Here is a 16,141-nt window from a genome sequence, read left to right as displayed (position 1 = left end):
GATTGTATTAAGTTCTTACTCATCATTTGGGCTTGAGAAGGACACAAAAATACTATTTACACCAATAGATTTTGATGGATATTTAAGAAAATGTGCTACATGTGATAAAAATCAAATGAATGGTTTTGTTCTCCAGAAGTTTTATACAAGTTGGTGGAGGATAAGAATGCATAAAAATAAAGGCATGGAAAATATTTGCTCTCGTCATAAGAGAGATGCTAAGTAAATTGTACAAAATTATGAGGCATGAAGAGGCAAAGAACATGCAATCATGGGAATTGATTGTATCACAGATCATGAAAAAGATAGGTTTAAAATGAGATTGGATGGATAGAACTAGTTATTAAAATATTTTCTTTCCTTCCTGCAAATTGATAAAAGAGTCTCTCATAAAACATCAACATAGAGTGCAGATGTTGTCTCCCATTTCTTGATCATCTTAAACAGAATCTCAATACTGTTTTCTAAATAATATCTAGGTAATGTACAGACATCATTGTGTAAAACAACTGTGTTCCAGTATCTTCCTATATTTTTGAAAAAAAAATTGAATTAGAATTTGGAGAAATTTTACTACTTATTTGTTAAACATTTTCTTCATTAAAATGTAAAAGGTGAGTTTTGCTTTTATTGATTATTATTTATCTTTCCCAATACTTTGTAGCTTCACAGGTGTGAAAAATAATTTTTTATTTTCTCATCACAGTCCAACTACACCTTGCCACAGTACTGACAAGAAGTGTTTCCTCTAAAAATAAATAATTCCAAATGTCTACAGATTAAATCCAAATTCTTTATCATGGGCTTTAAGCCTTTTAAAAATAATTAGTTTATGTATATTTCTTGCTTTGGGCCTAGAATATTTTCCCCAAGTTGAGAGGCAGAGAAGTTCCTCAGGTGCAGGTTAGAGTGGATGGAGACAGTGAATGTGAATGGAGATGATATTTGAAGGATTTTTAAATATTGCATGGAAAGTTGTGGATTATATTGGAATTTTGTCATGAAAATAACTGAAGCTTCCCAAAAGAAAGCATTTTCAAATGCTGGTGAGGAGTGAATGTGGTAATTTCAGTCTTTAAACGGTAATTTCAGTGGAGAGCATCAATCTGTTTTTTAGAATAATATATATTAGGCATATATATATAATATATATGCATTTATGTGTGTATGTATACACATATATATTTATGTGTGTATGTATATATATGTACACATACACACATAAATGCACACACACACATAATTGTGAAAAATGTTTTTAAAGATTTGTGTTTGAAAGTAGATAAAACTATTGAATAGGTACTGGGAGATAGGAATCAAGTGATACTAATGGTTTATTATGTTTTCATTTCAGTGAAAATGTTTGTAGACACTTGAGATGTTATGTCAGCATAGAGGGAATTTTAAGTCAAGATTTTCCTTGATATGAACTAAGGCAGAATTTCTGACCCACCACACTTGCTTGAAAAGATTTGTTAGACTGCAGGGAAGAATGGTACATTTATCTACATTTCACTTACATTTATATTATTTCTTGTTTCCAAAGCTCCCATGCAGGGTTGAACAATAATGTTGTATATAATCTTGCATGAAGTTTTCAGTTTGAATGACATTTTTATTATAATAGGAAGAAAGGTAGAGTGGATGGGCACAACTGCATATAAGTTCGGATATTTGATGGTAGGAAAATTAGACATTTTCTTTCTTCTTTCCTAATGACTTCCATTTAGAGAGAATATACTTATTAAGCTGTAATGAAGGAAAATAACTTTTAAAGAGTTTGAAGATAAGATGCTCAATATAATTACATTAATATTAGGAAATAAAGTAAACTAAGAAAATAGCAATAATGATTTCTAACACAGTTGCTTGTACCATTGGGTTTTGGAGTTATGAATCTAAAGGCAATGAAAAATTAGTTGCCAATATTTTTCTGGTAATATTCAATCATGTAGTCTTCCTTTTTTTTACATATACTTAGCTTTCATTAGCTCCTTCAAATTAAATAATGCATTAAGCATTATTCATTGTGTTCCCTAAAACATTTTTTATATCTCATGTTCTCTAATCTGAGAAAATAGCACCAGCATTTTCCTGTACAGTTTAATCCAAACACTTTACAGTAATTATTATAATTTCTTATTAATTCTGCCATTAAATATGCTGTGAAATCTAATTGATTTTGTCTTGTTCCTTTAAAAAATAATAATCACCTACTCTTATCTATTGAGACTCCTCTGGTTTAAGCAGTATTGTCTTTCGACCAATATAAAAACAAAAGTGTCAGTTGCCTCTGTTCTTGCTTTCTCCAATCTATTTTCTTGCAGCTCTGAAATGAACTCCTAAGTGCTATTTTGATCTTATTAATCCCCTACTTCAAAATATGCAGTTACTTTAAATATATGAAATTTTAGTTTGTCAAGCTTTTATAATGACTTATTTTCATTGTAAAACAAAGTCTATAATACATATGTTTCTTCCATGGGATTATATCCTGATTTATCCATTGTAACTGAAAAATATCATAAATCAAAAATATATTTAAAACATCTAACCTGACAAACATCAGAGCATAACCTAATGCTCTTAAAATATGCTCAGAACACTTACTTTAGCATACAGTTAGGCAAAGTTATCTAGTACAAAGCTTATTTTGTATATGGTTTTAAGGTGGTGTGACTAATTGAACTGCCCACACTGTGAAGAATTTCTATTACTTATTATTAGCCCAGAAAGAGATCAAAATTAAAATTTTGAAATACAGATTCTGCTGAATGCATATCTTTTTACACTGTTGTAAAGTTGAAAATTGTTAATTTGAACCATTGCAATCTTGATTTTGTGAACTGGTTGCCCACTTTGATGTATAAATTTGTGACTTCCACTTTATTCCAACTGTCTTCCTTATCATTTTTACTTTCTTCTGCTCTCTGTGTTCTCTATCTCATATGGTCCTTTGGAAGTATTTCTACCCTGAACACAGTGCTAAGCTCAGACTTAAATGGATGATTTCTTAATCTCAAATTTCTTTGGAGACTCTGTTTCCTAAGAGAAGTCTTCTTTGATATTTCTGTTTAAATGGGGTAGTCTATATTCACTTCCACTGTTCTTTCTCTTTCCTAGGATAATCATATTTGTAATTATTAATGCAATACTTTTAAGATTCACAAAGGTGAGGCTTTACCTATCTTGTTTACCATTGCAGTCTATTAACAAGCAAAGTTTCTGGCCCATAACACTTGCTTGAACAGATTTGTTAAACTGCAGCACATAATGGTACATTTATCTACATTTTACTTACATTTATATTATTTCTTGTTTCCAAAGCTTCCATGCAGGGTTGAACAATAGTGTTGTATATGATCTTACATGAAGTTTTTAGTTTGAATGGCATTCATTATAAACCAAAGAATGTTTCATTAGTGATAAATGAATTTCAAATATGCAGAATGTGCAGATTGACATTTCATACCTTTGAAAGCAAATAGAGTTTAGTGTGAGAATGGTTGTACTAAAAGGATAAAAGAAGAAAAATTGGATAACTTTAGCTAAGTATGGCATTGGCTGCTATTTCAATCCTATTATAAGAAAAAATAATATTTTAAATCTTCGTTTAATCATTTTACTACAAGAATGTCCTTAATACTATCAAAAAGCTCTTCTTATCTTTCAAATACCTTCACATTTTCTCTGAATTTATAAGAGCATTAAGGCTTTACTATCACCATAATTAGATCCACTGGAAAAAGTACCTTCTTATTTTTGCCAATTCCTGATTATTCATGGAGATGGAAAAAAGCCTTAGCATGGATTACTAAAACCCCAGATCATTTATAGCACATGAAAATTAGCTCCAATTCATTATGTCTACCAGAATTTTCTATTGAAATACAAGTTCACCTTTGAGTTTCAGCAAATGTACCTTGATGCTTGAATTAATAAATACTCTTAAGTATATGTAGTGAATTCTGAAAGTGGAAAAAATGCAGTTTATTAGCTTTGTGTAAAATAAACTCTAAAATGTATTCTAACCATCAGTTTGGCAGTCTTTAATTGGCCCAGACTAACTAATAGGAACATTGAAGTTTGACTCTATTACCCTTTGAGAAGAAAGGAGGATATGGAAATGTATGGAATTCACACAGTAAAGAGATTGGCTTCATGACCACCAGCTACTTACCTGTTTACCAACTGAGAAAAGTTAACAAAAGTATCAGCAAACATCTCCTTCCTGTGATTCTAAACTGCTCAATAATACTCTTCACTGATTCAGTCATGCATTTCATGTCATTTTTTAAAACCGTGTTGCAGTCAAACACTGGAATAAGTACTGTAAATTCAAAACTGAATAAGACTTAGCTTTTTATTATTTATAATCATTACAGTGTTTATGGAATATAAATATTACTGATCTCAGAATATATAAATGTTAAATTAGTAAGAAACTCAAAGAAAACATTTAAAAATGGAGAAAATCTATAACAAATGCTTAAACTATGACTTCTGAAGTTAATATCATATGGATGATAGAAAAACTGATTTTTGCACTATCTCCAATATAACAGAACTTGTGAAAATTTTAGCAACTGATGATTAATTGGTCTATTTAATATAAAATTTTTTAGGATATCCTCTACCATTCCTTTGTAGGATTATATAGTATAACTTGAAGCTCTTCAATGTAGTTGCAGTATATTAAGTAAAATTGTACTTAGCACTGCTTCAGTTTTAAATACATATAAGCATTTGTCTACATAAATATAATTTCTTATAAGCTCCTGTGGCATAAAATTATTCATATATGTACATACCATACATTTTTAATTTTATTACTTTAGATAAATATTTGATTATTTGAATGAATAGTCTGATATTTATGATCCAGAAGCTTATGAAAAATTCTTGAAATTCATGCCAAGATTGTATTACCTGTAATCTGTGTATACTATTCCAAATGATACATTATTCACAAAACAAACACTGCATCTCTTCCTGGGAAAAGCTTAGTCTCTTATTTCTTTTGACAGTGTGCAGACCTGGGTTCTTCAAAGCCTCACCTCACAGCCAGAGCTGCAGCAAATGTCCACCTCACAGTTACACCCATGAGGAAGCTTCAACCTCTTGTGTCTGTGAAAAGGATTATTTCAGGAGGGACTCTGATCCACCCACAATGGCATGCACAAGTAAGGAAACCCATGGATATTTGGTGATGCTAACTTTCACCAGTTGAAGAAACATCATGATGCAGCCTGTTATGTTCTATTAACATTTCCCTTGAAAACAGGCATAGTGTTAAATCTTCTCAACATATTTTTTTTATTGAATTTCAATCTCTTTGAGTAAGCATTGAAAAACTTGAGTCTGTTTTTTTTTTAATCACTCACTTCCCCTAATTTCAAATTCAACATCAGAGGCACAACATACAATTTTTCCTTTGATTTTGTTTGTTTTAATGTTCTCCATTGCTAAACCTGACTTCTGGTGAATCCACTGTCCTTTTCACATTCAATCTTTTTCATCCTCTTCTTTCTAAACCAGTGTTTTGATTATATAAAAAGTATAGTAAGCCTTCATCTGTCCTAACCTGCCTCACTAAGATGCAATGCCATTGAGAAGGTCACTTACAAAAGAAGACCAGAAACATAAAGAACATGAAGCACCTGGGGAGGAAAATAAGATTTGACTCATACACAACATGGTTTTTAGTTAGGGCTTTCTTATAGATGTTGTATTTCTTGTTAGTGATTGTTCTTAACTATTATTAATAACCTATTTTCCAATTACATAATTAGTGGAGATAGATATGAAGCACTTTATTTCATATTTGTAGTGGATTCACCCACATTTATCAATGTATTTGGGTGCTTTGTTTGTCTAAGTTTTCCCAAGATTTTTGTCAATACAATATCTTTATGCATTTGTGTGCTTGGTGGTAATATATCCACAGTTTTTCCACAAGCAAAGTCTCTATACCAAATGAAACAAAAATAGAAAATAAAAATGAATAAATGCTATTTCATCCCTCTTCACAATGTACAGGTTCCATAACCTGACTTGTTTACTTTGTTTAGTCTTAATAAGTTGGAGCTGCTCTCCAAAATGTTCTCAGACTTTTGAATTTTGAATATACATCTGCAAACATAAATAGTACAGATTTCTTCTTATCAAGCATCATAGATTAAGGTTTTTATCTGAATTTCATAATGTCTGAATTTTATAGTTATTCAAATATTTCAGAATTTCTTAAATCATTGATATTAGTTTCCTGTTTCTAAACATCATTCTTTTTAATCCCAAGATTGATGATTTTATGTGTTAGATGATTACTAGTAATGAAGAATTTCTCTTCAACCCAGTGAATGACATTATGATGTACACTTTTGGGTGGATATATTTTATTGGATGTGATGGAATTTGTTGTCAAAGAGATTTAAAAAAATTATTTAGATTAGTAAGAGCAAAAGTAAGTCCAAATAGTAGGAAAATGCTGACTGGACAATAGAGTGGTCAGTTAAGGAAAGAAAACCATGTTTAATCATCTTTTCAATTTCATTAATTTTCTAGTTAGTATTTTCTGTGGCCCAGCCTGGAGCATCTCCTTTGTGGCATAAATGTGCGCCTCCCTTTCTGTCTATTTGTTTAGTATGGGAATCGGGGAGAGGCTGTGCTTTGGTGGCAAGGACTGCTTAGCACTCTTAGGACCAAAGCCCATGGGTAGGCTTTACATTTTCCCTATCTCCATTGTGATTTTCTAATATTGTGTTTCAAAAGAGCACGACTTTGCATGCACTTCTCAAAAAAGATTATTGTGAGTGTGTGTGTCTGTTTTTGTTGTACTCAGAGTACCCTAGATAATACATGCGATCCCTTTATGGCTTGATTGATGTTCAGACCAGGATCTTGAACTTCACTTTGCCTTTGGCTTTTGGAATTGAATTTATGGTTATGACTCATTTTAATATTTTTTTAAAAATATATATACAAAATCTGGAAATGAGAAATTTAATCTACAGAGTAAAATTCCAAAAATAAGAACTAAAATTCTGACAAACTGACTTAAACCAAGGGTTCTTCTCACAGCTTCACTTTAGGTTACACATCATATCTATTATTGGGGCAATGGAATCCTTAAGAGTATGCGAACATAGAGCCTCTAATTTTTACCTCTATGTCACTTGATTTTTAAAATTTTTGACTTTGGAGGCATATGTGTCCCATCTAAGTTGTGAGTGAGGTGGTAGCAATCAAAACAAAAGAGTCAAACTAATATGTTTTTATAGATTAAAAAAAACAATGGTTTTAATGTGAGTATATTTCAGTTGGCAAGGAAAAAATAAAAGTCTTTATAAACTAGACATATTTTGGCTACATTTTATCTCTTTCTTGGAAATTTAGCATGTAACATTTTTATTGCAAATTTTTAAAATTTCCATTTTTTGACTACTAAATAACCTAAATTTTGTAATAACCAATAATACTTACATTTCTATCTTAACTAATTGCTGCAATTTAAAAGTGAATTTTACATTGAAGTGTGCAATTTGAACATCTGGAAAAGGTCATAGGGTTCAACTATAAATACCATCATAGTGGGACTGTTTTTTCAAAAAATAAAATAAAGTCAACTCTTTAGTTATGGTTTTCTCTAATTTAGATGACAACTTTTTACAGCTAACTCCCTGAATACTAGGATGCTTTTTTAAATCATTTTAAAATTTGCTCCTCAATAATCGTGGCTTGAAATGTTAAGTAGAAATTATTGCTAATTTTTATATTTAGAACAAATAGCACATATAGTATAATTTCACTAAATCCTTGTAAGTAGCTTAATGCATGCTTTTGAACCATTTAAATATTACCATACTCCATTTTATTCTCTGAGGGAAAGAAATATGAATTTGTTCTCAGAAACCGATATAAATATATTTTCTTTTCGAAGATATCTGATTATAAACTTTTATAACTGACTGAGGTTTTAACTGTATCTATAAATTGAGTTTTAGACATCATGCAATAAATTTCAATTGTCTTTAGTATGTCAATTATTAGATTCATAAATAATTAAAATAATATTCAAATAGGATATGTTACCCTTCACTTGAGAAATTCTGTAAGTTATTCAAAGTGTGAACTTTATTACTATATTTTAGTGAAATACTCTGTCTTGATGAAATTAGATGATTATGAATATAAGATGTTTTTAAAATTACAACCAATTTTTATTATCATATAAAGATAAAACATCTAAGAAGTAGCAACATGAAGTTAGAAAAGTTATATTAGTCCCAGTCTAAGACATTATGATTCTATGAATATATTTTAGTTAAATATATTTTTTTTCTTATTGTGGTAAGTTGTAGATTGAATTTTTTTCTACTGATTCTTCAAAATCTGAACCCTTTTAACTTTTTCTATTATACGGCCTTTGAGGATAAGCCTTAAAATGAATTTTAACCTTTCAATTAAGTAAAATTCACAACTTACATGACTACAATATGAAAAGAATAGTAAGTAAAAAGAGATTTTGCCACACATGGTGATGTTGTTCCACCACTTAAATCCAAGTGTTTACTTAAGAGGGTTTTAAATTTCATTGGTGATTTATAAGAGAGATCTGTAATGTCTCTTGAGTTACCTTTTTACTTACTTTATAACTTGTTGTCAAGAGTGACACTGAAAAATCTTATTTTAACCTGTGCCGATGACATGGTAGATTCTTCATGTTTACCTACCTCTTGGTATGAGTGAGGAAATAATCAGTTCAATCCCCACAGAGATCCATTTACCACATTTTAAATATAACATTTTACTTAATATTATTTGAGGATACATAGTTTTAATCCATAATTATTTGCATATATACTAAGCAAAACATCTGCTTTTACTAAACTAGTGTTACAACAAAGCCAAGCTAAATAATTTCTCCAGGTCATAAACCCTACTACCTTTCCTACAAAAAAGCAAAAAAACTTTTCAAAAATAATAACAAATTGTAACCCTCAAAGATGAATTTTAAACCTATTTTTTCCTTCAGGTAAGGGATTAGGGTAGTAAATGATGCCTCATTAATATCATCTTAAAATATGTTTTTCTCACTTTACTTTGCAAACCAGGACCCCCCTCAGCTCCTCGGAATGCCATCTCAAATGTTAATGAAACTAGTGTCTTTCTGGAATGGATTCCTCCTGCTGACACTGGTGGAAGGAAAGATGTGTCATATTATATTGCATGCAAGAAGTGCAACTCCCATGCAGGGGTTTGTGAGGAGTGTGGCGGTCATGTCAGGTACCTCCCCCAGCAAATCGGCCTGAAAAACACCTCTGTCATGATGGTGGATCTGCTCGCTCACACAAACTATACCTTTGAGATTGAGGCAGTGAATGGAGTATCCGACTTGAGCCCAGGAGCGCGGCAGTATGTGTCTGTAAATGTAACCACAAATCAAGCAGGTAAGTGCCATGCCCAACCAAACTGTATATTTTAGGCCTCACTCTGTCCATTATCTTCACAGCTAAGGGCAAAGTTGACTGATAACTCTGAGAAAACTTCCCCATAAACTAGAAGGTCAGGATATAAAATATAACACAGCTCAAAACACTTTTCTAGCTTTAAACTGAAAGTGAAGGTTTTCTTAACAGATACATCTATAGTCCAAAAATAAATGTTTTAAATTGAATTTCTTTCACTAAAAATACATTTCCAGAGCAATTCATTTATAATAAAATATTATATAATCTTATATACTGTATCATTGTAGCACAGATCATTACTTTAATTGTTTTGTTTCCATCAAGTGTGTGTGTGTGTGTGTGTGTGTGTGTGTGTGTGTGTATGTGTGTGTGTTTAATTCATTTATTTAACGTGATCAGGCAGGTTTTATTTGCTTGCTTATTTGCTTGTTTGGTATCACAGCTACATTTTTTTTGCATATTTTTTCCATTATTTCCACTATTATTATTAAAAATGCATGGAATGAATTTTTCTTCACTAAATTAATTTATTAAAATTAAGATAACTACTAATAACTACTACAGCACTACTACACAATGACATGTAAACATATCTGTTTTCCATGTGGAGAACCTGGAATTATTTTGGAGTAGTTATTGAAGAGTATGAAATACACTCTTCTTTGAACTTTAATTTTCTCTTAAATATTCACTTTTAAACAAGTCAACATGGAAGTCTTTCTTTTCTGGTAAAGCAAAAGAAAGACACCCATAGCTGATATAATAATTCAACCCAGTAGGTGGCAACAAACTTCCCAAGACTAAAAGCTACTTAGAACTCGTTTTTGTCTGACAACAGGTATCTGGCATTGAAGGCCACACAATTGTAACTTCCCCTGTTACCAGAACTCTGTCCCAGTGTACAGAAAGCTCCCTGTTACTACAACTCTTAGTGCCAGAGTAGGGTGAGTTTTGATTTACCTCAGCTCTCCATCCCAGTGTACTCTAAGTTTGTCTCCTCATTCCTACCTCATGTGGGCTTTGGTCAATGAGCATGTCCTTGTCACCAGTACTCACAAAGAAATAGGTTATGTTTGAATGAATCAAATGTGACTTAATTCATATAATAAGTTTGGAGATTGTGGAATACAGGGGTTAATGAGGAAATACTGTTGATTACCAAACTTTGACCAAAATAATTAATTTGAATTGTTGCATGCGTCAGTTAAATCAAGAGGGTATCTCTGAAGAATAAGAAAATGGGACTTGGGATGTAGGCTTGGGATGTTAGAGCACTTACTTTGTAGAAGTGAGGCCCTGTATTCAGTCCCTAGTACTTGAAACAAAAAATCAAAAATAACAAAATGTGTGCCGTTAGATCCCAAGTTGGTTCTGATTGATAAAACTGAAATAAACATTCAAGAAGTATTCAAATGATTTGTTATCTGAGCAAAGCAGTGCATCACTCTGAATACCCTATATGCTTTTATCCACACTAAATGCATGTCCATAACAATTTTTTTCGTGTAAAACAATGCACACACATAAACACACACACACATATGTATATATGAAATTTCCCTCATTTAATACATTATATATTTCTTCATTCACTCTGTAACCCGAGAGGAAAGTAAAAGAAATGCTAAAGAGTTGGATAGGAATAAGAAAAAAATATTTGTTCCCTTTGTATACATTCAGATGAAAGAAATGATAACACATGTAAACTGACAGAGTAAACATCACAAGAATTCAGTAAATGTGAATCAGAAAAAAAAATCAGAAAAATATTAGCTTTAATCCTCTGGCTTCAGGCTTCCTATGCAACATCTTTCAACCTGACTTGGTTCTACTATGAATTTTCCATTGTCCTGTTGAAAGCATATTGAGCAATCACTAAGCATTGTGTTCCTTTGGGAGAAAACTCTGGGAGGTAGCTTTCATAACCTATCTTGCATAATGTCTTTGAAAGATATTTCTTTGATGAACTAAATATAGGAATTGACTGTTTATTGTTTTAGCCGTGTGCTCAATAAATAAACATATGCTGTATATGTCTTTGACTAGCTGGCTTGTTCAGACTCCAAAGTGTATTACTTAGACCTTGGATACCTTATACCAAGGAAGATTCATTTTCATTCATCTAGTCATGGCAGAAATACAGTGAAAAACAAACATTTGTAGTCAGAGCAGACACTGTGTTGACTTTTGGTTAATGCTTTTATCCACATTTTCATGGTACACACTGTAAAATCCTTGCAAACCTATTTAAAAGATCAAAATAAGATTTTTTCTCAGTATCAGCATTCCAGATCAAATAAAACCAAATTTCCACAAAAAAATGTTAACTTTAAGTAAATCCTCAAAGTCTTAGTTTTAATGCCATCATGGCTGAATGCTTATTAAATAATATCATTACAGAAAGTGGGTTGTAGTTTTTAATGTTTGCATTTTTAAAGCATTAATTTGAGTAAGGTTGTCTGCAATATATGTGGTTTTTGTATGAAACTTCTTTCAGGAAATTTTAGCATTTCTTTCAAGTTCCTTTAAGATTGTTTTCTAAATATATATTTCTTTCTTGAGTAATTTATTTCCTATTTGTAATTGGCCTCAGCAGATGTTCTGAGTATTTGATAGATATGATTTTTTTTGTGTGTATGACATCAAACCATGAATGAACTGTCTGAATTTTAAGAATTCAAGAAAAAAGTAGTTTTTTTGTTCAAGATGTAAATTTTGCATTTATCTAGGATAGTCTTTGACCCTGGCTGATAGTTTTTGAAAAGCTAATGATTAAATGATTAAGTATGGTTATTTATATCATATTTAAAACCTTTTCCCAAGTGTTGCATCAATATAGAATCTAGCATCTCATTCTTGAGAGAATCTATATAATTTAAAATCATAATTTTCCATGTAATTAACAGGCAAGTAAAAAATACAGAGTTTTAGGGAAAAACCATTCTAGTATTAATTGGAATTTGTGGTCCTTATAAAATGCAGTTATAATTTTCAGGTTGAAAGGAAAGAATTCTCAATTTTTTGTGAGAATTTTATTTCCACATAAAGGAGGAAAAAAAATCAGACAAATGAGAAAAAAATGTACATGTGACAAAAAAGTTAAAGAAAGCTGGCGGTGGGAAAGGGGAAATGCTAGGAAAATAGAATGTATAATAAACACATAATAACTATAATAAACTCTAAACAATAATAAAATTATGAAGGTGATAATAGTAGATATGCACATGGTATTTTACTAGACTCAAACTCAGAACTGGAATACAATTCATTGATTTCCTTACAAGTTCTGGTAAATTTATATTTTTATTATGTGATATATTCATTTAAAAATTTGACTTATATATAACAATCTTTCTTTGCCAAAATTATGCTCATAAAATATTTACTTATTTTACAACACCTATTCTGTTATTTTATTCTTTTAAAGAATATAATATATGTGTATGTATGAATATGTTTGTGTGTGTTACATATATACATATATATCAATAGACATGAAATTATTAAAAAATTCTATTGAAAGCACTTACTTTGAGAATTTCATTATCTATTACAATACTCACAAATAGTGTGCATTTATCATATTCTTCTATGACTTTTTAAAAAAATTGTTTTAACATAAATTTGCAGTGGGTATAGTTAAGCTCAAGTTAAATTTCTTCCAAAGGAAAAATAATCTCATTCTTACCATAAAACTAAAATTACTAAAAATTAGCATGTAGAAGTTAACTACTAATTATGGACTGAAACTGACTACATTTAATTGTTTTGAATTTAGTTTTAGACTTTTGGACTCTTTCCCCTAGAGGGCTATATTGACATGACATAAGTGGCAAAATGTGACAAACTTGCTTTTAACTTTGGCGGAGATGTTCCAAGGGTTCACAGACTTCTAGAAATGACACTAAATATTTGGTTCTTATATTTTGATGAGTTTTATTTCTTGATTCTTACTTAAGTGCATGAAGCACATAGTCCCAGTTTATTATGTATTTTCAGTTTAATGTCATTCTTTTAGTTGACCAGCATGGTGTTTCATAGGAGGCTTAGATTATCAGGGTTTTGGAAAATTAAATTAGCTTTAAAGCTAGAAATTTCAGAGAATAGTAAAAGTAGAAAGTAAAAGTACATTGTTGTTCCCTATAACATGTAGCAATCATCTGGTGGTCTCTGTTTATCCAGATATTAATAAAAGAAAAAGTCATTGTCACTTGTTAGACCATTATTATAATGCAGAGACCCAGGGTCTTTGTTGATTCAATGTGAAACCACATTCACTGTATTTCTAATAACTGCCTGTTTAAACCTATTTTTATTTGCCAATTTCAATTTGTCTTTTATACAGACCAAAAGAAACTTTAAATCTGCTAATATGTTCATTACTGTTACTTTTTTTCTTCTGTGTTCTTTGTGCTGTATGGCACTAATCACAATATTCCCAAGGAATTGTATTTATTCTTTTAGTAAGAGGGAGATGCTCAAATGGCTTTAGTTTGGCCCTTACTTTGGTTTTTTCTTCATAATGTATTGAGACAAAACAAATTTTTTTCAGTTACAAAGTAAGTCTTCCATACATACAAACCAAAATTCGGGAAAAACAATCAAATAATCAGCTGTAATATGGACTAAGACAAAATCCCATTCATCAAATAACCCTCACAGTCTACTTAGGACAATGCTTTTCAGTCATATTTGGAATCCAAAATGATCAATGTTATAATGTCTGAAAGGTCTTTATATTTATCACCCTTTGTCCTATATAAGAAATCATCAGAAAATCATCACATATGCCATTAAGGAAATCTGAATGTATCTTATTGATATATGATGCTATTTCAGATTCTTCTTCAAGACTATCTTTTTATTTCCTACTACTTTTTTCTTCATTTAAGAAGCTATAGACTAGGTTAACTAATTCAAGTATGGAAGTTATTGAGAAGTCATTACCAACTAGATGGCTAAATATAGATTTCTCTTTCCAAGACCTTGATGTTATTCATGGTACAGATCATATGACCCATTATTTTAGTCTGTACATACAAGATTAATGTATTTTTTACCATTCAAATACTACTGCCTATTATAACATTCATACTTACATTCTTTCCAGTGATAAAGCACTACTACTTCTCTTGCTGCTTCTGAACCCTAAAGTAATCAAGAAGTCTTTTCCCTGTAGATTCATATTCTGTGTTTTCCAATATATAGAACAGAAATTATGGAGATTTAAAATGTCACATTAACCTTTTTATTGATATAATGAAGAAAGTTTCTTCTACTCCCTTTCTAAAGTTGTAATCATAGGTCTTGAACAGTAACTTCACTTTAACATCATTGTTTCAGTGGGTCATTGAATGCCTTCTTCTACACTAAAAGAAGGAAGTCTCAATAACTGAACTTTATATAAGGAAGCAATCTTTCATTCCAGATTTTGGTCAATTAATTGAAGGAACATGTAGCACCTCTGCTAGCTATCAGGAGTAGTACATAATTTCCAATATGCTTTTATGTAGGAATCACAAAATTTATTTCTAACCCTACTTCCCCCATGATTTTTCAGATTTAACCTAGAATATTTTGAGTCTCATGTTCAAGAAACTTTCTCTCCCTCAGTATTGATTAGATAATTGTTTTTAAAGAGAATATAGGCTCCTGAGTTTATGTGGAATAAGAAATTTGGGCAGAAAGAAAATTGCCGTCTGCAATTAGTTAACTACCAGAGACAATGTATGAACTTGGTGTAAAAGAAATGAAGGGAGATTTTCCTCTGTCAGGTGTAGAATAGCTGGATCTGCAAGCAAGAGTGACACAGTAAATTTTAGAAGTGGAGAATATGTTTAGAAGTGGAGAATATGTTGAGTCACTTAAATTCTCCTATTTATCCAAACATTCAAATGCTCAGGTTTTCACATTTCTTTGCCCACAATGGTCTCATTTTCTCAAAAAGCAAGATAACCACTTTTGTAATTAAAGAATTCTATGGGAAGACACCTGGATTTTGATGTATAGACATGTAACCCTCATCACTACAAGAGCTGTTGCCATGATCTTATCTCTCATCATAGACATTAATTTAGACAACCAGATGAGGGGTGATATCACTGTCCATCTAGCCCCACACACAGAGAAAGCTGGGGCCAGATGGACACTGAACTCTGATGCAGGAGCAGGGACTCAGAGCTAGTGCAGCATATTTATTATATAGGTTTTATCATCAAAAGTTTATTTGTGGGAAAGTTTCTACAAAGCAGGCTATCTGAAGGATGCAGAATTGGCAAAACATTAAGGTTATCCTGTTATGTTACAATTATCTATCTCCAGGAGTTGGTGCCTGAGCTCAAGTTCCAGACTGATATAGCTCTGCACATTTGCATGGAGCCTCCTTAGGCCAGGTGTCACCATAGCAACTGAGCCATCATGACCTGTATCTTTACACAGGAAGTTCCCAGTGCAAACACAGCCACCAGGCAGATCATGATTCAAATCACTGCTGTCCACAGTTGTAGGTCCATAAAATATCCTGGAGACTCCCTGGTCATCTTATATAACTTGAGCTAGGAACTTAAACTTTGGATTGTTTTTCGTCTTTTATTTCTTGAAACTCTATATTGCATTTAGCATAGCCGATCCTTCCCATATTTATTATATTTCTAATGTATTTATACTACTAA

The 16,141-nt window shown here is 31.3% G+C and overlaps 1 protein-coding gene across 13 annotated transcripts in view; it reads left to right on the top strand.

The window, feature by feature from the left end:
* The window catches only part of Epha5 (EPH receptor A5), a 333,364-nt gene that overhangs the window by 155,326 nt on the left and 161,897 nt on the right, over positions 1 to 16,141 (top strand). For 5 of the 13 annotated variants that reach the window (XM_005331721.5, XM_005331719.5, XM_005331718.5 and 2 more), the window contains exons 4-5: positions 5,028 to 5,183; positions 9,114 to 9,449. The exons of 4 other annotated variants lie outside the window; for them this stretch is intronic. In XM_005331721.5, the coding sequence (XP_005331778.1) occupies positions 5,028 to 5,183; positions 9,114 to 9,449 (492 nt within the window). The remainder of the gene's footprint in view (positions 1 to 5,027; positions 5,184 to 9,113; positions 9,450 to 16,141) is intronic. 4 more of the 13 variants (XM_078021340.1, XM_040292350.2, XM_078021339.1 and 1 more) reach the window with 1 other exon arrangement.

This window comes from Ictidomys tridecemlineatus, chromosome 9 (assembly GCF_052094955.1).
Source record: "Ictidomys tridecemlineatus isolate mIctTri1 chromosome 9, mIctTri1.hap1, whole genome shotgun sequence".
In the NCBI taxonomy this organism is placed as follows: Eukaryota; Metazoa; Chordata; class Mammalia; order Rodentia; family Sciuridae; genus Ictidomys; species Ictidomys tridecemlineatus.
The sequence above is the reverse complement of the archived record's forward strand: the minus strand, read 5'-3'. Positions and strand labels throughout refer to the sequence as shown.